General features: G+C 41.4%; 1 protein-coding gene across 8 annotated transcripts in view; it reads right to left on the bottom strand.

Moving 5' to 3' along the window:
* The window catches only part of SULF1 (sulfatase 1), a 178,097-nt gene that overhangs the window by 56,087 nt on the left and 98,483 nt on the right, over positions 1-23,527 (bottom strand). For all 8 annotated transcript variants that reach the window (XM_074944260.1, XM_074944257.1, XM_074944254.1 and 5 more), the window contains 6 exons: positions 21,641-21,810; positions 7,382-7,532; positions 5,342-5,517; positions 4,634-4,762; positions 4,305-4,361; positions 3,114-3,243 (listed from right to left, as the gene is read on the bottom strand). In XM_074944260.1, the coding sequence (XP_074800361.1) occupies positions 3,114-3,243; positions 4,305-4,361; positions 4,634-4,762; positions 5,342-5,517; positions 7,382-7,532; positions 21,641-21,810 (813 nt within the window). The remainder of the gene's footprint in view (positions 1-3,113; positions 3,244-4,304; positions 4,362-4,633; positions 4,763-5,341; positions 5,518-7,381; positions 7,533-21,640; positions 21,811-23,527) is intronic.

Raw genomic sequence — 23,527 nt, forward strand, 5'->3', positions numbered from 1 at the left:
ACTAGGGGTTACCATATTTGAACATTCAAAAAAGAGGACACTCCACCGGGGGGGGGGGATTTGCTCAAGCACCCCACTCCCGCCCCAACTCCACCCCTTCACCTCCCCCATTCCAACCCCTTCCCCAAAGTCCCCGCCCCAACTCTGCCCCTGAGCGCACCATGTTCCCCCTCCTCCCCCCTCCCTCCCAGCTACGTGAAACAGCTGTTTCGTGGCGCAAGCGCTGGGACCTAGGGGGAAAAAGCAGGCACTCTCTCGAGTGATCAACATATACTTTCTTGAATGATCAACATTCACGCTCTTTCTTGAATGATCAACTCTTGTTTGGGGAAAAATAATAATGGCAAAATCCCGGACGTTTTTAGATATTTAAAAATTTCTCCCGGACGTTTGATTTAAGAACCAAAAAGCCAGACACGTCCGGGGAAATTCGGACGTATGGTAACCCTATGTATGCCCTTTCAAAAGTGGCTGTGTTTTATGAGCATGTGTGAGGTGAGAACCGTGGCAAAGGACTCTCTTGATGGTGTGCCAGCCAAAACATATTCCAGACCAATCTTGGATTAAACTGAGATGTACTGTAACAATGTGTTTCAATGAATGGCAAGAATAAGGGCATGAGTGGATTATTTTTCAGTGTATGAACTATGGTGAGTGCCATCCTGTTTGTTTGACAGAACTCCACCTGCTTTGGATAAAGCACCACAGGTGGTTACAGACTGAAACTGGAAACTAAGCACAGCAGCGCTTTTGTATTCTCTTTCTAAACAGTTTGCTAATATTTCTTTTAAAACTATTATTATAATTAGCTAGAATGCTATAACTGGGTTTCTGAGGGAACCATACAAATGTATTTTCAACGTTTATTATTAATAGGGAATATTCTTGTAAAACTCCATTCAATACATTCAGAATTCTACACCTCACAAGAGACATGCCTCCTTTATATCATCACTAAATACATTGCGTTAATTCAGAATAAATTAAATATTTTGGGCCTCAGTTTTTCTTTTTAATTCCTTAACTCTGCTCCCATTTTTTTTAAACACTAGTGAACTGCTGCCGTGCAAGTGTACTATCTGACACCTAGCTACCTGCTCCATCTAGCAAAAGAGTTGAGAGATGACCAAGTTTCCACTTTACAAATGTTTATGAAAGGTACTTGCGCCAGCTGCTGTCGTTGCCTTCGCTCTACTAGAATGTGCCAATACCTTAGCTGGTGGGGTTATATTAGCCAACTGGTAGTATAAATGAATGCACAAAGGATAAAATCCTTTGAGTAGACACTGATCTGTCCTTAGGTCTGTCCAAAATTGCAATAAACAACTGAGAAGAAGACCTAAAAGACTTAATATACTCCAGATAGAAAGCTACAGCCCTTCTCACAAAATCAAATGCACTCTCTTCTCATCTCTATGAGCGTGAGGTTTCAGAAAGAAAATCGGTACGTAGATTGCCTGGTTAACGTGAAACTTAGAGACTACTTTAAAGAAATTTTGGGTGAGGGAGAAGATGAACCTTATGCCTATGGAAAACTGTACAGGGAGGGTTTGATACTAGGGCTTTTAACTCTCCCATCCTTCTGGCAAGGTAACGACTACTAGAATTGCTACCTTAATAAAGAAGTGTAGCAGAGAGCAAGTTGCAAGGAGTTCAAAGGGTGGTCCCATCAATTTTGCTAGGACCAAGATCAGACTCCAAGGAGGGATAGGATCTTGCACATGTGCATACAATGCTGACAAAACCTTCAGGAGTCTGGTGACAATGGGGGTTGGAGAAAAGGGATCTACTATCTACTGAGATGTGGAAGGCTGAAATAGCTGCCAAATGCACTCTTATAGAGCTAATAGCCAAACTTTGTTTTAAGTATAGAAGATAATCCAGTATGAGATCCAGGAGTGCCCACTTTGGAGATACACCTTTCTGATGGGACCCAATGGAGAAGCGCTTCCACTTAGCCAGGTAAGTGCTCCTACTGGAAGGTTTTCAGCTATTCGGAAGCACTTTCTGAATGTCCTTTAAACAGGATCTCTCAAATGGTGTTAACCGTGAAGCAGCCATGCTCTCAGATGGAGGGCTGTGAGGTTGGGATGGAGCAGGCAACTGTGGTCCTGGGAAATGATGTCTGGATCCAACAGGAGAGACAGTGGAGGCTCGTAGGGTCGAGTACCAGTGCTGATAAGGCCATGCTGGTGCTATAAGGATGAGGCAAGCATGATCTTCTTTGACTCTGAATAAGAACTTGGGTTGCAAAGAAATTGTAGGGAAGGTATACAGGAGGGATTTCTTCCAGGATAGGGGAAAAGCATCCATCAGCGACCTGGGCTGAGACCTTCCAAGAACAGACCTGATGGCATTTTCTCACCAACTTATGAGAGCTTTCATGCATTTCCTCTGCCTGAATATCAAGCACAGAGGCCACCCTTCTCAAAAGATCTTGATGAGCTCAGTGGTCCTCTGGCAGTGGAGAATCACTTGGCAGCTCAGTAGCTTCATCTGGTGATGAGGGAGAGGAAGCCACAGGCTTTTGAGGTGGCTGATCTATGTCTTGCTGCAGGGAAGCTGCCTGAGTGACTTCTGGATGGTTGGTACTGACCGCACTACTGAGAACCAGAGAATGATACCCTCTATGCTGATGCCACCAGCCTGCTCCCAAAGATAGTAAACAAGACGGTTGAGGGGAAGGATAGCCCAGGCGTCCAGAATGGCCACTGACATGGGTCTGGGAAATATTTGGGAAATATAATCATCCTATTTTTAATTTAATTTTTATACGGACTCTCCCCGACTTACGCAATCGTTCCATTCCGTACCGCCTTGCGTAACTCGAATTTTTGCGTAAGTCAGAAACATATACCCGACCACTATGCAAAAAAACCCCAAAACCAACCCTCTTATTTCTAGCTTACAGAACTTTTTCTGTAAGTGCAAATTTGCGTAAGTCAGGTCTTGAGTAACCGGGGAGCGTCTGTACTTTCTTACTTATAGAGACATTAGGCAAACGTGGTCTCTTTAACCTATTTCTGCTAGACCTTGTGCGGTATGTCACCACATCATTCCAAGAAATACATTCCATTAGGGTGTATACAGTTCTGGAATCATTTGTTGCTCACCTGTCCTGGTTGCTCACAAGCTGTCTGGTATCTCGCTTGCTGGCATAATTCTTTTACTCTCTCATATTTTGGTAAATGGTTAGACTGTTGGGCATTTTTGTTGGGTTCCTCCTTCTTGCGCAGAAATTTGCTTTCAAAAGGAAAAAAGAGTTAAAAATTTTATAGGCAATGCACTCAAACATTGAAGGGGATACATTTCATTAAAAAAGCAATGATATTCAAGATTTAGCATTTGGTGGCCATCTTCTATGACAGTGGTTTTCAAACCGTGGGTCGTGACCCCGTTTTAATCAGGTTGCCAGGGCTTGTGTTAGACTTCAGCCCTGGGTGGTGGGTCTCAGGTTACAGGGGCTTTGGTCCTCCTACCCAGGGCGCAGGGCTTGGGCAGGCTCAGGCTTCGGTCCCCCCTCCTGGGGTCGTGTGGTAATTTTTATTGTCAGAAGGGCGTCGCGGTGCAATGAAGTTTGAGAACCCTGTTCTAAGTTAAAAACATTCATGTGCTTGTCAGATATAGCAACAGGAGCTTTTGCAGTAAAGGAATGGCCCAAGTGACATACTGGAAACCTACACCAGCAGTCATTGCCTCTCTGTAGGAATTATTAGTGTAGTCATACCCACAAGTTTATTGACTGTCATGTCATAAGTGCCATAAAAGGAATTATTGTAATACTTTTACTCAGAGAATTTTCATAGTAATAAAGGGCAAGGCAATGCAAATGATAAATTGTGTGAGAAAATGTTGAATAGCTATATTTATGAATCTCATTTACTTATTGACCTTTCCTTTACTTAAATCAAATGGAGAAGGATTCCTAACTGAGGTGAAAACTATAAAATTTACTTATAGAAGAATGTTGCACCATCACATCAACAGCAGGACTTGGAGAAGAGTGATGGAACGGGAAGGAAAAATCAGCCAGGTGACCAAGTGAACAGCCGTGGGTCTGAGGTTAAAGAACAAATCTAGGCAAATGGAAGGGATGGGCCAGTAAAGTTGCTGTGGAAAGCACCCACTCAAATCTCTTATGAAACAGCCTAAGAAGAAGAGCCGCCGGTTGCACAGCTTGCACTGGGAACAAAGAAACCCTGTCAGTGTACTTGCAGACTTTACAGCCTAGCTGACCACTAAAAAGCAAAAGCAAGCTTGCCACTAGGCAAGTTTCCCAAAACTTTCTCAGCTTTAATAATTACCCTCTTTCCACCAGAAACGTATCACGCCAAATTTTGGTCTTCTTGTTTGTTCGAAACCTGAAAACAAAATAATATTATTTACTGCTGGCATCTGTGACTGTTTTTGAATAGCAGCATTAGTGTTAACAATTTATTTGTTTTTAAATGATCTCTTGGCTCATGTATATGTACAATTTTATAAATGTGCTATTTAAAACAGTTTTGAAATGTGAAAGCTGTGGTCACTGGGCTTGACACTGCTTATTTTGCCACAATTTCTTTTCCATTCAGCTGTTGATTTACTCAGGTGTTTGCTGCTGAATAGGCTTTGAGAAATGGCAATGACCCACCTGTTTCCTGGCTTTTCGAGGTCCAGAAGTTTTAGGACAGACTTGCCATCCATATCTGGAGGCGCGTCAAGTCCTGCAATATCCAGAACAGTTGGAGCAAGGTCAATATTCAGCACTATCTGAGGCACTCTGCAAATTAATAGAAAAGGTCAGAATTGAATCATGTGTAAGATATGTAACCCTTCACGTTCTTTCAGAATTAGAATAGCAATAAATGTGCATGAGTTCTTTGAAGATGAAAAGCTCTATATAAGTGCTAAGTGCAGAAGTTCCCCCTAGAGGGCTGTGACTTTGAGAATGACAGACCAATATCATTCGATACTGTCATAAAGGGCATCTGAGCAAGGTACAGTTAAATAAGGAGTTGAAACAGGTACGTTATTCCTCCCATCTTACTCATAATAAATCCATTCTGCTAAGCCAGAAGAGGAGCAATAGATGTCCTCATTTGAACCTAACTTCTTTTTAAAAATAAAGGACAAAGCCTAACTATCCAGGGCTCTAAATAATACAATTTTCTATTACACATTTTAACCAATTTATCACACACAAAAAGACAGACATGCTTTTGTTCTTCTAAGGCAGTGTCCTGCATTAACAGAGTATTCTTTATGAAAGGAAACCGAACACTTAGAGTGACCATCAGATGTGCTTAGAAACATTTCAAATGAGGTACAGCAGCTGTGCTGCAGACATAGGAGAACGTACACTGATCCCGGCTCTACACTTGGCCCACGAATAAAGAAAGGAACTCGAATATCAAAGTCATATGGCATTGACTTTCCCTTGACGAGTCCAAACTGCCCAATATGGTAACCATGGTCAGCAGTGTAAATGATGTAGGTATTCTCCAGTTCTCCCGTCTCCACAAGCATATGGTATAACTGAAATATAGCATAGGAAAAGCTCAAAATCAAATATTGCAAAACATTTTTTACATAATCATAGTTTTTCTCATTTAAATCTGTTGGGCCAAATGTAACACTGGGGAAACTATTGAAACTAACAGTTATGCCAAGGATGAATTTGGCACATCATGTCCTTACCATGGTGTAGAAAACTGAATAAAATGTTGTTTTACTACTCACCCACTAGGTCTACATCTTGACATATGAGAGTTTGCTTCAGGGGGGATTTCAGAAAGTTTACTTTGGCAATTTATGGTGCTATTTGACTTGTGTCACCACTACCCACAAATCTCTACATAATCATTGTAATACATTGCTTGGCAAGTTACTATCTCTACAACAGATGCATTCTTGGACTTGCTCAAATGTGTTATTAGTTTGTAAGCGTCTCCTCCCCTTCAGTTAGGGGCTTGGAAAGAGGCTGTACATTTTATTGCTACTAAATGTTAAGGGAGTCCCTCCTTTAGCACCAGTGGAAAGGCCTTTGGTCACGGAGAGGGGTTTTGGAACAAAAGGTCAACAATTCTATTCCTAACACCTCATGTGTCATATTATATGTAGTTAGCTGTCCCGTACATTATCTATATGCTCACAAACACTAACAGTCTGACACCTGATTTTTGGTCTGTACTTCAGTGAACCCAGATGCCCAGAACTTAGTTGAAGGATGAACTGTGGAGGGAATAGGGTGGAGCAGAGGTAACGTACGAGTGCATGTGTGTGTACATACATGCCATAGCCCTCTACAGATGAGGAACTTGATTATTTCTTTTTATATTTGCTCTATTGGCTGAGAGTGTGAAACCGATCCTTTAGCTTACTGGACACACGTTAATTTTTCCCCTTTAAAAAGACACTTATTCTACTGCCAGTTAAAAAAGTGGACAACAAAACAGCTGTGTAGCATTACCAGTCAGAGAATTTGTCGTAACTTGTATTTTCACAGGTAGATTTGGGTTCCCTATCACTGGGGTTGCCAGGCATCCGGTTTTCGACGGGAATGCCCCGTAGAAAAGGGACCCTGGCGGCTCCGTTGGGACTGCCAACTGGGCCGTTAAAAGTCCGGTCTGCAGTGCAGCAGGATCTTGGGGCTAAGGCAGACTCCCTACCTGCCCTGGTTCCGCGCTGCCTCTGGAAGCAGCCGCCAGGTCCCTGTGGCCCCTAGGCACTGCAGCGGCCAGGGACTAGGAGGCTTCATGTGCTGCCCCGCCCCCAGCGCCGGCTCTGCAGCTCCCATTAGCCAGGAACCACGACCATGTACCTAGAGGCCGCAGGGACCTGGTGGCCGCTTCCTCAGAGCTGCAGTAAGTGCCGATGGGACCCCGGACCCCAACCCCCTGCCCCAGCCCGGAACTTCTCCCACACCCCAAACTCCTCATCCCTGGCCCCACCCCAGAGCCCTCACCCCCCTGTACTCCAACCCCCTGGCCAAATCCGGAGCCCCCTCCTGCACCCCAAACCCCTGATCCCCAGCCTCACCCCAGAGCCCACACCCCCTCCCACAGTCCAAACCCCTCATCCCCAGCCCAGAGCCCCCTCCTGCACTCCAAAGCCCTCATCCCAGCCCCAGCCTAGAGCCTTCACCCCCACCCCAGAGGTCAGGCAGGGCAGGGGTCTTCAGTTTTGTGTGATTAGAAAATTGGCAACCCTACCTATCACTTTAGGAATATAAACATGATTTTCTTCTCATTTACATGGGGTAAATCACAAGTGAGTCAACTGAAGTTAATGGAATTCACCAGCATAAGGTGAATAGAAATAAGAGAAGAATCAGACTTGGTATCCAAGTTACAAAACTGTGTAATAAAACAATTGATCCTTGACATTTTCAGCTGCTCACCCTTTCCATGGAGTCATCAACTGACATCAATGTCTGAAGCCTTTTGCGCTGTAAGACATTTGTAAATTCCATGTGGATAGGCAGCATAGGCCCAGTGTACTGCATGATCCAATGTTTGTCCATGTTTGGTGCGTAGTTATAGCTTGGAGTTCTGCAAAAAGAAAGGAGGGAATTTGCAGAATTTCACACAATATCACAGAAATTACAAGAAAAAAGGAATTGATCAGTGATCCATCTAATCCATACCCCGTTTCTGATATAGTAAGTAACAATCCTTTAGAGCATGGTGAAAGGAAGGCTGTAGTGGACAGTTATAAAATAACCTGCCTTTAGGTGGACATTTCTTCCTAATACCCACCAGTTAGTGTTTGTTTTATGCCCTGAAGCTATCCCTTTAAATCTATATAAATATATACACACATACACACACATGTGTATGTGTATATATGTGTATCTGTGCATTTCTCATTTATAACAACCACAGGCAAAATCCACTAAGTAATTTAGGAGCTTAATCATATTTTCAAAAGTGGGTTAGGAACCTAAGTCCCACTGACTTTCAATGAGAAGTAGGCTCCTAAGTCACTTCTGAAAATGAGTTACATTTGAAAATGTTATCCCACTTCTCTAATTTGATCTCATTTTACTTCTTCTGAGTCATTTGTTCATAAAACACACTCAGAGCTGGGCTTAATTCAGCAGGGTCACACGTTCTTTTCTGCAGTGGGCCAAGACTAGTTTTACCATATTTGTAGCTCAAAGAGGAGGATTAGCAAAGCTGTGTGAGGTGCCTTGCACAGCGCCAAATTCTAACATGTACCTGGAGTTATCTCTTACTTCCATGACCTCTAAAAGTCTAACTCATCTTTAAAAAGGCTCATGTCACAATGACAAAAATCCCATGTAATCAGGCACCTTCACATTGCACAAGCCAAAAGGTCAAGTCAGCAAACTAAAGGATGAAATTCAGAGGTCAAAGAGGATTATTCTTCCAGTATTATTAAGGGAGTTTGCAAGTGTACCTCACAAGAAGTATTTATCCCTAAATTAATCAACTTACAATTAAGCTCACAACAAAGACATTTTCCCAGTGGGACAGGGACACATTAGCTTTTCTTGCTTCATTAGAATAGCAGCAACTGTGTCATCAGCGTTTAGTTTTTGATGTCCCCCAAAGAACTGAAGTGCTGATTTGTTTCATCATCTCACCACCATTGTCAAACAAAGGCAAGCTAAGGAAAAGCGCACATGTTTTGAGTTCTATCCTAACCAGTATGGTAGATACATTTGCAATTATTACCTATAATGAAAAAATATATTTGTTTATGTATGGGCTAAATCCTGCAGGAATATAATCTTTGTGTTTGTCTCTGAAGTATCATGAACACCTATAGCAATATATAGGTGAGCTATAGCATCAATACCATAAGAATCATAAGAAGATCCTAGCATGGAATCTACATAATTATCTTGGTCAAATCCCACACTACTGAATCAAAAAAGCATGACTTCTCAGAGTTCCTACAAATGTCCAGTAACAGACAGAAACTCTTTGGTGGGTGATGGCATGTAAAATTTAAAAGTGTAAGAGGGAAATCACAGAAACACAAATATTCCATCTGAAATAAATCACGGTTAAGGAATGTATGGAAAAAATTAAACATGCAATATCCAGTGTGTCAGAGCAGCTCATTAGTCCCATTAGCCCTATTTTATATACAACAAACTCATCTGCCTCTTAAAAATTAAAAACAGAAACAAAATCCATGTACTGTAATTCTACCAACTTGTTGATCACTGCTCCTGATGAGTTCAGTCCCCTTCCCCTATGTGATGCAGTCATTTGCAAGACCGGGGCCTTAATTTATATTTTTAAATATTTACCCTTTCTTTTTCTTTTCACTTTTCCTTATTATTGCATTTTATTATGTTACATATTTCACTATGTAATCTTGAATCAATCCATCATTAAATTGAAAAAATGCATGTAATGTGAAACCAAATTAATTTTATATCTGTTACACATACTGAATACATATGGGCATATTTTTACTAGTTTAAATATATGATGAAAATAACTATTACATGTTTAATATATCTAATTTGGCAGTTTTTTTTAAACCATACATTACACATACAGCACACATGTAAAACATCAGAAACATGGGGATTTTTCCTCCCTCTCCTTCCATATCTCTAGCAATCTGTAGAGAACAACTATTTCTGGCACCACGCCAACTCTTTAGCTAGAGATGAGATAAACGAACCACACCCCCTTCCATCAATTCTGACAGTTTTAGGGAGAAATGATACTGCGACTAAGTTCTTTAAAGAGAGAGAAATACAAATAACTCTCTCTGTACTGCAGAAATATATCTTGCAGAAAGAGATACATACATTAGCAGGTTTCAGAGTAGCAGCCGTGTTAGTCTGTATCTGCAAAAAGAAAAGGAGTACTTGTGGCACCTTAGAGACTAACAAATTGATTTGAGCATAAGCTTTCGTGAGCTACAGCTCACTTCATTAGCAGGCATTTTTCACACACTAAAGAAAGCCTGATTTTCGTGTCTGTTCATGTCAAGTATAATAAAGTCTATACATATATATTAAAAATCATACTAGAATGACAGCCCTGGTGAAGAAAGTCATCCCAGTGTATATATAGTTTGAAGAAATGAGCAATTTCCCACACTGCCCAACCAGTGTTCCAGAGCAATTTTGACCTGGAGTGGTCAGAATATAGTTCAGTCTCCATGACTTGTTTCTTAGCTTCTCTATGGAATGGATACCGATTTGAAACACTGTGTGGTCTAGATCAGGGATCGGCAACCTTTGGCACGTGGCCCGCCAGGGTAAGCCCGGTTTGTTTACCTGCGGCGTCCGCAGGTTCGGCTGATCGCGGCTCCCACTGGCTGCGGTTTGCCGCTCCAGACCACTGGGGGCTGCGGGAAGGGTGGCCAGCACGTCCTTTTTTTTTCATTTTTCTTGGTTTTTTTTAAAAAACATGTCAAATACACCCATCACTCTGTCCCTGGACACACATATAGAAGTTAAAATGATTTATTGTTTGTTGATCAGCTATGTATTAGTCCAGAAAAGAGTGACCTTGAGATGAGCAACTGCCCAATGTCCCACTCTGGGCCAGTACCAAAAGGAAAGCACAGAGTCACTCAAGCATAGCCTTGCCAAGTCCAACAGGCAAGCAAAACCTCAGTGGTGTCAAAGATTGTGACAAATCTAAAACAATTAAGATACCCGACTAGTGCCCATTGATCACCAACCAACATATTCAGGTCAGTCTCCAGGCCATAAGCAGGTCGAATGCAAGACTCAAAGGAATCAAAGAAATCAGTGGATTTTAGACACCTGAATTGCTTCACAATACTACTCTCAATAACCTTATCCAAAAAGGGAAGATTAGAAACATGGCAACTGATGGCAAGACAATGACATTCAAGAAGTTTAGAATTAGATCTCAGTTCAACACTGAGGGCTGTAATCAGCGATGGCCAATAAAATGGAGGGGATAATAAACTGATTTTAATTGGTTAATTTTAGTAAGTACTCACAAATATTCCACCCATGATGTAAAGTGGTGGAGAGCCCTGAGTGGGAACCTAGAGCTACTTATGAGTAGTCTGGCACAGGAAGTAATATAGTTATAACCTATTTCACTTTGAACATGAAACTTTAGTAGATGGTGGGCATTCTAAGTTTTTCCTTGTCTCTTCATTATATATGTTTCCTCTCCTTTTAAAATCCCTGTTTTGTGTTTCTCCATCAGCCATCAACATTGCATATTTCAAAGAATGCCAATTCTAGTGCTGCTCCACAAATTGTCTAGAAGACAAATTCACCTCATTTTGTAACCACCTCCTGTTTCACCCAGAGATTAAAAATACATTTTGAAAGTGTTTATGAAAGGTTTTAACTCTACCACTAATCCCTGGAGCGCTGCTGTTAAAGAGTATCCATTATAAGCAGGATGCTTCTGACAATGGATCTGGGAACAGGAGACTTAAAGCCTACCTCAGCCGCCTGCTCTCCTTCTTGGCCGCACAACTGGTGGTCATTGCATGGCTGACTTAACTGTAGCTTGGAGTCATCTTATCACTCAGCAACGAGCAAACATATTCTTTATGTAATTATGTATTACAATGGAAAAATTCACAAATACTAGCACAGCACTGCAGACTTAGTATCTCTGCTATTTAATAAACCCTATTAGATACAGCAATCAAAAACTGCTGTTTACTCTCTACTTCATACACATATGTAACTGGGGTAGGAGTACTGCATGCGTGGACTGAAGAAACAATGGACAGACACCTTGTAAACATACCTGAATTGTCATAAATGGCCTCCAATTAAAATATGGGAGCAATTAGTTTATTATATTAGTCCATTATTACATCCATTTAAATGCTTAACTGACCCTCAAATCACATCACTGGAGGTCCAAAGGGTAACATATAAGGGACAATTGCACCCAAAAGTTTGAGCCTACATTTAATTGTGGAAGCAAAATTGTGCTTGCAATATTGACGGCCAATTTAATACACAAGGCCTTAAAATGTATTGCTTAGCAAAATTCTCTGAGCACGTGGATAACAAACCTTCACATTACTTTACTTAAGATTAACCATTGGAAAAACAATGAGGAAAAGCAGACATCTATTTTTAAACAACAAATGTTGCCCCACGTCAGGAAAAATGGTAACCCATCATAAAGGCAACAAGAATTCACTATTTAAGGCCGTGATCTTACAAATACTTAATCACATGAGTAAGTATACACATGAGTAGTCCTGTTGAATGCGCACATTTCCGAAGTCCTTAAATTAGTGCCATTAGCATCGAGGCTTCCAACTGCACAGCCTATTTAGATTGCAATCTCCTCATGAAAGGCACACAACTTCTTTTATGATTTGTGCACTGCTGGCACTTTAATATATTAAAATACATCTTGGTATAAATATATATTGCTTTACAGTAGCTGCAATCAATATGGAAACTGCACATATAGTATACATACTGTGAGTTAAAGGTTAAACATCCATTTGGCTGTAGTTTGGGGTGGGAGGGGAAAAGAGAGTTAATAAAACAGTCTATTTACAGCATTGATACATTTTTCTATTACTCCTGAGTTAGTACTGTAAAGGTTTTATTTTTAAATCTATAATTTTATTTCTAACTATCAATACAAATAAAAAAGTAACTTAAAATAGATTGAGGGGAAAGGAAATACATATTTTACTTCGTGACATGCATATGGGCTTATCTACAAAGTGATTTACTGCGCAGCAGGGCCAAGTGTAAATCTGCAGGGCACCAGCTGCACTTTGGTACTTTCATTGCACTTCAGCAATGTCCATCCGGACTGGTATCACTAGCCATAAGCAGACTGAGCAACTGCTTATGGTCCCAAACCGCTCATTCACCGTACTGAATGTGGACTTTTTAACAAGAGAATTAGCATGTGTTGTGTTGGTATATTTTCTGGTTTGTGGAAATAATGCAATTTTTAGGGGATGGGTAAGCAGCAAGGGGGAGGAAAAATTATTCCTGCTTAGGACCTCCTAAGCATTAGCACCACCTCTGCTACATGATGAGTTACAACACACCAAGCTGGTGAGTTGTAGATTTCCATTCAGGCTTGCCGCACAATAACTCTCCATCTTGATAAGCTTTATGAGATAACTAAGTAACTACATAACCTTATATTTATGAACGTTGTGCAGTCTTCCCTCTTTTCCTATTACCCATTTTTTGTTGCTCTCATTTATTGTATCTTCTTGTCTATTTAGATGTTAAGTTCTTTCAGGCAGGGAATGTGTTTTATCAGTTTCTGAGGTGCCACAGGGTCGCCAGTAGGGGTGGCGATTAATCACAGTTAACTCACGTTATTAACTCAAAAAATTAATTGCGATTAATCTCATTTTTAACCGTACTGTTAAACAATAAAATACCAATTGAAATTTATTAAAATATTTTTGGATTTTTTTACATTTTCAAATATATTGATTTCTATTACATCACAGAATACAAAGTGTACAGTGCTCACTTTATATTTTTTTAGATTACAAATATCTGTACTGTAAAAATGATAAACAAAAGAAATAGTATTTTTCAATTCACCTCATACAAGTACTGTAGTGCAATCTCTTTATTGTGAAAGTGCAACCTACAAATGTAGATTTTTTTGGTTACATAACTGCATTCAAGAACAAAACAATATAAAACTTTAGAGCCTACCAGTCCACACAGTCCTACTTCTTGTTCAGCCAATCGTTAAAAGTAACAAGTTTGTTTATGTTTACAAGAGATAATGCTGCCCACTTCTTATTTACAATATCACCTGAAAGTGAGAACAGGTGTTCACACGGCACTTTTGTAGCCGGCATTGCAAGGTATTTACGTGCCAGATATGCTAGACAGTTGTGTGTCCCTTCATGCTTCAGCCACCATTCCAGAGGACATACTTCCATGCTGATGACGCTTGTTAAAAAAAAAAAGTGTCAATTAAATTTGTGACTGAACTCCTTGGAATTGTATGTCTTTTTCTCCATTTTACCTGCGTTCTGCCATATATTTCATGTTATAGCAGTCTCGGATGATGACCCAGCACATGTTGTTCATTTTAAGAACACTTTCACTGCAGATTTGACAAAATACAAAGAAGGTACCAGTGTGAGATTTCTAAAGATAGCTACAGCGCTCGACCCAAGGTTCAAGAATCTGAAGTGCCTTCCAAAATCTGAGAGGGACGAGGTGTGGAGCATGCTTTCAGAAGTCTTAAAAGAGGAACCGTCCGATTCAGAAACTACAGAACGCGAACCACCAAAATTAAAATCAGCCTTCTGCTGGTGGCATCTGATTCAGATGATGAAAATGAATGTGTGTTGGTCTGCTCTGCTTTGGATCATTATCGAGCAGAACCCGTCATCGGCATGGACGCATGTCCTTTGGAATAGTGGTTTAAGCATGAAGGGGGACATCTGAATCTTTAGCGAATCTGGCATGTAAATAACTTGCGACGCTGATTACACCACTGCCATGGGAACACCTGTTCTCACTTTCAAGTGACATTGTAAACAAGAAGCAGGCAACATTATCTCCTGCAAATATAAATAAACTTGTTTGTCTGAATGATTGGCTGAACAAGAAGTAGGACTGAGTGGACTTGTAGGCTCTAAAGTTCTACATTGTTTTATTTTTGAAGGCAGTTATTTTTTTGTACATAATTCTACATTTGTAAGTTAAGTGAGTGCTGGGCAATTCCCGAGCTGATCTGATCTCAGTGTCTGTGTCTTTCTGCAGCTGGGTGTGGCCCTACCTGTGTGTGTGCTAGAGGAGGCTCAAGGGCCTGGCTTAGCAGGACAGGGTGAGGAAGCTCAGGCTGGTGGAACAAGCGGGCTTAATGGCACCCCAGTACATCAGGTGGCACCCTGGAAGTGTGTGTGTGTGGGTATCTGCCACACTGAGTTCCTTAGAATACAGCATAGAGAAGTTTATACTGTGACAAGATGGCCAATGTTAGTATGGTGGGTCCTGTGCTTTACTTAGCAGGGGGGCTAAGACACCACCCCTTGCTCCTGCTCTTGGGCTGCAGAGGTCCCCGCTAGTGGCCCGGGAAGGTGGTAGAGGAGGGAAGCGGGGGAGGGATCTGGGTTTGCTCCTCACTCTGAGCCCCAGCCCCTCTCAACCCTTGCGGGTTCTTACCCTCTTCCCCCTTGGGTGGGGTACCTTTGGTCCTTAGATGCTGCGGTAGGGAGTCTCCCTCCCCTGCTGGGGCAGGGTGTCCCTTACGTCGGTTCTCTGATCTTTCAAGTCTCACAGCACACCTCCAAGCTCCAGTCCTCTCTCCTTCCTCCTTCTCCTTGACTGCCTGAAGCAGGGGGTTTTATTAGGTTCCTGACAGGGCCTTAATTGAGTGCAGGTGCTCTAATTAACCTGTAGCCACCCTCCCTAGTCCACAGGGAACCATGCCTTAATTAGCCTTGGCCTTATATATTTCCCCTCTAGCACTCTACCACTGCTCCCTGGCCCTCCTGTATCACAATACCCATTGAACATAATTGCCTTTTTACTTTAGAAAGTCTTGTTTCTGCTGCAAGAGGGCTAGAGAGTTATGGAGATAAATAAACAAATCCCAATAATTAAATTTATGTCAACATTTCTACTTCCAATCCTTTTTTTAAAATGATGTTTCCAACGAACTGGATGACCACGTCATTCATGTCTAGGTCATCAGTTCAAATAGGCCTCAGAGTAGTAGTGACAAGAGCCACTGAACATAAAAACGGCCATACTGGATCAGACCAAAGGTCCATCTAGCTCAGTGTCCTGTCTTCTAACAGTGGCCAATGCCAGGTGCTGCAGGGAGAATGAACAGAACAGGATAACCATCAAGTGATCCATCCCCTGTCCTCCATTCCCAGCTTCTGGCAAACAAAGGCTAGGGACACTATCCTTGCCCACTCTGGCTAATAGCCATTGATGGACCTATCCTCCATGAATTTATGTAGTCCTTTTTTTTTAACCCTGTTATAGTCTTGGCCTTCACAACGTCCTCTGGCAAAGAGTTCGAAAAGTTGACTCTGCGTTGTGTGAAGAAATACTTCCTCTTGTTTGTTTTAAACCTGCTGCCTAGAACTTTCACTTGGTGACTTCTAGTTCTTGTGTTTCTGAAGGGAGTAAATAAGGAGGAGTAAATAACACTTTTTTATTACTTTCTCCACAGCAGTCATGATTTTATAGACTTCTATTATATCCCCCATTAGTCATCTCTTTTCCAAGTTGAAAAGCCCCAGTCTTATTAATCTCTCCTCAGATGGAAGCTGTTCCATATCCCTAATCATTTTTGTTACCCTTTTCCGAACCTTTTCCAATTTCAATATATCTTTTTTGAGATGGGGCGACCACATCTGCAAGCAGTATTCAGGATGTGGGCGTACCATGGATTTATATAGAGACAATATGATATTTTCTGTCTTATTTTCTATCCCTTTCAACATTTTGTTAGCTTTTTTGAGTGCCACTGCACATTGAATGTATGTTTTCAGAAAACTCTCTCTTTCTGGATCTAACGGATAATTTAGACGCCATCATTTTATATGTATAGTTGGGATTATGTTTTCCAATGCGCATTACTTTGCATTTATCAACAATGAATTTCATCTGCCATTTTGTTGCCCAGTCACCCAGTTTTGTGAGACTCATTTGTCCCTATATGAAGTAATTTTGTGATCCCAGTCTAGCTTCTAGTGGATAAGTGCCCACATTACAAAAAAGACCACCATAATTGTCAGGTTGTTGACAGTCTCAGCAGACATATCAATGACTAAATGGGCAAGGAGAATGAACCATTGCCTCACCCCTAGACCTAGATTACACCTGAAGGTCAGCATCTGAGTCATGTTGGGGGGAAGCTTATGTTGATTCTTTTCATGCTGCACTCATATTGTGAATAAACTTCACTCACCTGAACTCTCAGTTCAGCACCTTACACTTTTAAAAAAATTAAAAAATAAAGTTTTAAAATCCTAAAAACGTCTGGTTTGTATACCACTTCGCTTTTCTGAAACCATTAATGCCATTCTTGGGGTACTAATTCATTTCTTATGGTTACAGACAACCATAGATTCTGACAGTGGTCCTTCTGTCAGGCTGAAAATTTTTTATTCAACACAGCAAGAAATGTTCTGGATTTCCATTTCTGACATTTTTTGGTAATGTGGATTTTTACTTCTAAAGTTTGTTTATATCATATAATTTTATTTTCTTTCAGAATTGCTATAAACATCTCAGGCTTAATTCACAGTTGTTCTAAGACTACTCTACGCTGGAGGGTAAAAGGGACTTAAAGTGCCAGAGAAGCGTAAGATGGCCTTAGTTTAACTAAGAATTTAGACTTTCATGGGAGCCAGAGAAAGTATTCTCTAAGTCAGAGCCTTAATGCTAGGTTGTGCCATGGAGTAGGATTCCACTTTAACTGACAGACACGTGGATAGAGCCATCTTTTGTATATGTAAATCTCATATTTAAATACAGTATTTCCTAAAGTCTAGCCACCCAGCTTCACAATGGTTGACATCCATTGTGCCAGCAGAATCGCATATGCCTGCATTATGTATTTAATCTTTTTGAATACTAATTTATTCTCTGGAAACAATTTTTTGAGTGTAGATGGATGGATGTGGCAGTATGACATATTTTCAGAAAAGACCACCATGCCAACATGGGATAGATAAACAACAGCCAACACTCAAGGAATTCTTTTAACTCTGCAAACACTGTATGGATTAGGAAAAATTCCAAGAGCCCAGAGATGGTGTTCTTCATACTTATAAAAAAAGATTTCATCCTTTACTGAATCGAATATGAGAAAGGTTGATTTTCACTTTAAATTGAAGATGATTGAAGTTAACAAGTGAACATTTGTAGTAAGGATTCACAGCAAGCATTTCACAGTCTTGCTTGTCTTTTGAAGTGTTTTCATTCAATGTGTGAGCGTTCATTCGTATGGTGGAAGTGGAAGGATAGCGCTGTGAAATGACAGCAGTGTGCAAATCCATCTTTTCGGTTTGGCAATATTACCATATATATTTTTGACAAAAAAGGATTAAAAAACAATATGAGAATTTCTACCTGTGTGCATTTGACTTTCTTCTTTCACTCAAGTAGGTGAGGACACAAAAGAAAAAAACAAATATAAAATCAAAGAGGAATGGAAATATTGCTATGGCAGCTATACTGCAGCTCATACATGTGACCCAATAGCTTATTCCTAATCAAAAATACCTCTATTTCTTTAAACAGCTAATATTTTAAACAACAAACAATACAGACTCTCAACCAGCAATGAACTGATACATAATTTAAGGGCATGTTTAAACTACTGTCTGATTAAACAGAATCTCCTCTTGCATGTGGCTGATAGACTTAATTCTTGGTCTCTAGGCATTTTTGATCTCTAACCTTCCAGCTCAGTTTGCAAAGCCAGCAAGCAGCTTTCGACCTGGTTTCCCTTCTTTTCTGGAGATAAGCATTACAGTAACACGATATCACAACTACATTTTAAAAACAAAATCGAAGGTCAGATGGTTGTAACCCAAGGTCAGACAAAAGCGATCCAAATGATGCTTGACCACCAAGGAAGAAAACCCAAGGGTTAAACGTTCAAGTTACACTAACCCAGGCAGGAGGGATTTTATTGCCCTTGCACTGTTTTCACAGGGACAGCCACATATTTGTGCGAGACACTTAGCTTCCTTCTTTTAGTCAGAACATGTTGCTAATGCTTTTGCTATAGAAACCAGCTATTTAGTAGCTTCATGCACCCAAATTGGCAGTTTGTCTTCAATTTGTCTCACTTCTTTGTCTGCTGACTGAACTCTTAACCTGCCCAGTCATTCACAAGAAATACAAAACAATCCACCCAAGTCTCTCTCTCGTGGCAGCTAGAGAAGGAACACTTTACAACAAAGATGCCAGGAAATCCAGGCCACCAAGGTAGACAGGAAGAGACACACCTGATTCATGCTTTCTGGCTTCCAAAACAAGCATCTTAGCAGATTAAAGCTATTTTGATTTCACAGTTTTCTAGTCTATACAGATAATAGGAAGAGTAGTTTGAACAAACACTCAAAGCAAAGCAAATTTTCAAATGGACAACCATGATCCACAGCTTCACCTATTCAGATAGCTCATGTAACATTTCTAATGGCCTTACAAAACAAAACAGGATTTTTTATGTTCCTCTACTGTTAAACCTTGGGGACTTATTTACTTCATTGGTTCCACCAATGCAAGCCAAGGAACCCAGACTCCAAACACAAGCAGTCATAAAGTCTTCAGAAACAGGATAAAGCAGCAGAAACTTCCTGCCCTCTGGGTTCTACTTGGCAGGACAGATCCTAAAATGAGCTGGTTATCCCAGGGACAGGAAGGACAAGGCCAACAGGGACATGTGCTGATGTAGTGCCTCTCTGCTGAACACAATCCCTAAGGGAAAACTAACAGTATCACCTCCTAGCCTCCCCTAAGATGAATCCCAGCTATAGTTAAGAGTGAAAATTATACTACTCTCTGCCAAAGGGTAGAGAGAATCTGCCCCATTAACTTGTGAACAATGTCTTATTGTATCCTCAGAACACAGAAGGATAGCACCAATTCCAAACCCAATATCTAGAACTCTTCTCAAGAACTGGTTTCCCGTTAAAGTGCGTACTAAACAACTGAACTTACAATACCGGTACTTGTGAAAGCAGGCAGGCATTACCCCATTGCCTAATATAGCCATGAACATTTGGGCTTGGTTTGCACTACTGACAAATGTGAGAATGAATATGTGATGTGATGTTCACCCCACACAACGCAGAGCAGGTTAAATGAGGATAATTAACCTGATAGGCTGCAGCTAGGGAAGAGCCAGAGACTGAAAGCCTGACTGAAGATGGAGCCCAGCAGAAGAGGAACAGGAGGGGCTAGAATAAAGCCAGGAAGTTGGAAGCAGATAGGAGCTGCAGGTGAAGTAGCCTGTAGTTGCTCCTGGGAGGAGGGAAACTCAGAGACAGGGGAAAAAAAACATGCAGGAAAGAGTGAAGGGAAAGAGCAAAGGGTCTGGGAAAAAGCAGACCACAGTTGCTAGACATAGGCTAAAGCCAGCGTGCCCCCCACACCCACCCCAGCACCACCACAAAGCCGGGAGCGATGCATGGCTGAAACTGGCAAATCTCCCCCCACCCCAAGCCAGGAGCCAGGAGCCCCAGCGCGCTCTCCCCCTGCCTCCATGAAGCTGGGAGCCGCACTGGGAGCCCCCCCCCCACACTCATACACAGCCCATAGCTATGCCCTGCCTGCACCCTGAGCTACTCCCCTACCAGTACACAGTCCCTAGCTATCCCTTGCCTGCATCCTGAGCTACCCCCTTGCCTGGACACAGCCCCAGCTACCCCCTCCCTGCACCCTGAACTACCCCCCTGCATGCACATAGCACCTAGCTACCCCCTCCCTGCACCCTGAGCGATTTTCAAACTTTTTGAACTGAATCCCCTCTTTGAGTTATATTTTTTGGTTGCATCCCCCCACAGCCCAGACAGGCTGGGTGGCCTCCTGAGTGAGTCAGGGTGTGGAGGTGGCGCTCGCTCCCTCCCTGGACCCCGCTGTGAGGAGCTGGCTCAAGCCCTGCCAGCTCTTGCCCCTCCGCCAATAGAAGTAAAACTATGCCTTCGCCCAAAGGTCCCACCCCGGCCCGGAGCCCCAAGTTCCCCGCCCGCGCTGGGCCCTCGCATTTTTATAGCATGTTGAGGGGGCCTCATCAAGGAACCCCTGGACTAGATGACTTTCTGAGGTTTCTTTCAACCCTAATCTTCTATGAGTCTAAGTTGGTCCACATGATCATGAATGAAAGGGCAGATGGTAATTGGAACAATTCCTGTACTTCACACTGTGAAAAGAATATGTGTAATCCCTATCTAGGGGGTTAGAACAGGAGAGTTCCAGTCAGAACTCCTCCTGTGTTATAATCTAAAACAAAAATAAATTCATTTGGATCTGCTGCTGCCTATCGCCTACTTGCACACATTAGAATATATAGCTGTAGAACAACACACAAAAAGGGACGTTGTACCTGTGTCCTCATTTCCTCAGATAAATGCAAAACCTTTTAATCAATAATTTATTGGACCCAAAGCCAGTAGGGACACTCATTAGAACAGTAGAACCACCTTCCAAAAATAATAAGCAGCATGTTATTTAAAAACACAGACTGACAGGCTGCTTGGGAACCAGGCTATTGCTGTTCCGTAAGCAAGCCTGGTGTGAACATCTGCACAAAAGCTGCCGAAGGACGCTGCCACAACAAACATATTCAGTTAACCAGCTCTCAGGAAAACTATATCCTAGAGGAACATGAAAGAGTTAATACCTTTGCAGAAGGTTCTCACAGTGTCTACTTGTTTCAACATATTGTAAGAAGCTGCCTTAACAAAATGGCCAAGAACCTTGTACTTCTCTAATAAAGAGCTCTTAGTCTTACACCACTTCCCCAGAGAAAAGAGTTCCTCACGATTGTAAAAGTTGGCATTGTCCATCCCTAAAGGAACAAGCACAGTACAACATACAGTTGGACTAAAAAGGAGTTATATTTGCTACTCACTACAGATCCCTCAAACGTATGGTCCTGCAGCATCTCCATGAAAAGCAATAAGAAGCAATACACATACCCAGAGTTGGCAGAAGCCAAATTTTACTTACATGTGCTGCGAAGCGTTTGGATAGAGCTCTGAAAATTGTGGTGCAGAATCCTCAGGGCCGTGAGGGGCAGCATGGCTGATAACCATCATTATGGGCCTATGGGGATACATTCTCTTAGACATTTTGAAGTAATTAATGCTCTCATTAGTGATTAAGTCTGTGAAGTAGTCCTGTAACATACATTTAACACAAAATAAAAATTACAAAGTGCATCATTAATCAGATCACAGTATTATGTTATACCAAGCAATCATTAGCGCTTAGATCAGGAAGTAAAAACGTACCTTCAAAGAGGCACATGATCATAAAGAACACAGAACACACCAGGCACTAATTACTTTCTTAGGAAGGCATATTAGATGGGAGTGTATTTTGCAAAACTCTCTTATCCATAAAACAGGTTGTATTAACTGAATATGATTACCAGACTTGGCAACATGGTGTTTTCCAGCACATAAAATAGAGCCGATATATACTACTTAAATTTTGTTAATAAAGCTCTTCGACAAAACATAATGATACCAAAGTGCAAGAAACCACCCATACCTAATATCATTTCATATTTATATCTAAGTCCTTATTATGTGCTTTCTTCAAAATATAGATTTGCCTCTGTGCGACCTGGGAGAAGGCTACAATACTGAACATATTAAAAAAATATGGTTGCCTAGGAATGTCTTTATCAAAGAAATTGCATTTAAACATATAAATATAGGGAGCACTTGAATTCCTGCAGGGTCTGTTCTTTTAATTATACAACATAAAGAATTGCAGCTGCTGAGGTTAAGGTTGTTACTTGCTAATAAACTGGCTTAACCTGCAGCCAAGGTGGCAAATGGAAGTCTACAAGGGAAAGGGAGGAAATGGAAAGAAGAAAAAAAGATGAAAACTTAAATTAAACCACCTGCCACCTCTAAGCATTCTTTGTTGGCCTGGCGGTCTAGTGTGAGTTTCATTGAGAAAGTTCGGAGATGATGTTTGCAATTTCAAGCACTTTCAGGCATGACTAATCACATGTTGTGGATTCAAGACCCTAAACAGCTGCAAAAGCAGTGCCTGAGGGACTGGATCTGTGTCCCTTGCATGTCAGTGTTAGGACAAGCCAACCAGCTGTAATCTCTCTCTCTCTTTTCCCCCATCCCCCCCTCTCTCACACAGCAGATAAAGTAGTCTAGATGTTAATGCTCCTGTAATGATGTGAAAGAGACTGACTTCTTATTTATAGGAACCATGATGATCTGGTCACCTACCAGGGCACCAGTATTTTGGCAATTTTTGATATCTCAGTCCGGTAAAATGAATTACCCTGAGAGGAGGTCATTGAATGGGTTATTGCTCTCTTAATTTTCTTCCTATTTTCGTAAACATTATACATTCTTGCTATACACAGAGGATGTGGAAGGAATTTATAACTAACCAGTATTCTTTATTTTCTTTTTTACACTTTGTATCAGTGTCATGTAATTTCTACGGGTGGGGAAATCAGAAACAGCTATTGTGAGCTTCCAATGAAATCTCATTACGTGGGTCAGAAACTACAGCTGCAACATCTGTATCATCCTCCACAAGCTCCATTCTGAGGAAATTCCAGCTTGCATAAAGTGATTTGGAAACTACAGAATTTCCAGTCCTACACACTTCTGAGAAATCTCACTGCAGTGGGCAGGTCTCCTTGGCATACATTCCAAATGTTGTCAGGAGTGCAAACAAAGTCTGAAGTTGTCTAACCCTTGTTTTTTGCACTTATCTATTCTCATTCTCATATCCAGAGCCTGACACCACAGACACACTATTTCCTTCCCCCGCCCCCCCCAGTATAATGGAAAACAGCGCCAGATAAGCTTTGCTTAATATGGCTAATAACTAGCAATACTCAGCTATACCATC

The sequence above is a fragment of the Natator depressus genome, chromosome 2, assembly GCF_965152275.1.
Source record: "Natator depressus isolate rNatDep1 chromosome 2, rNatDep2.hap1, whole genome shotgun sequence".
Taxonomy (NCBI): Eukaryota; Metazoa; Chordata; order Testudines; family Cheloniidae; genus Natator; species Natator depressus.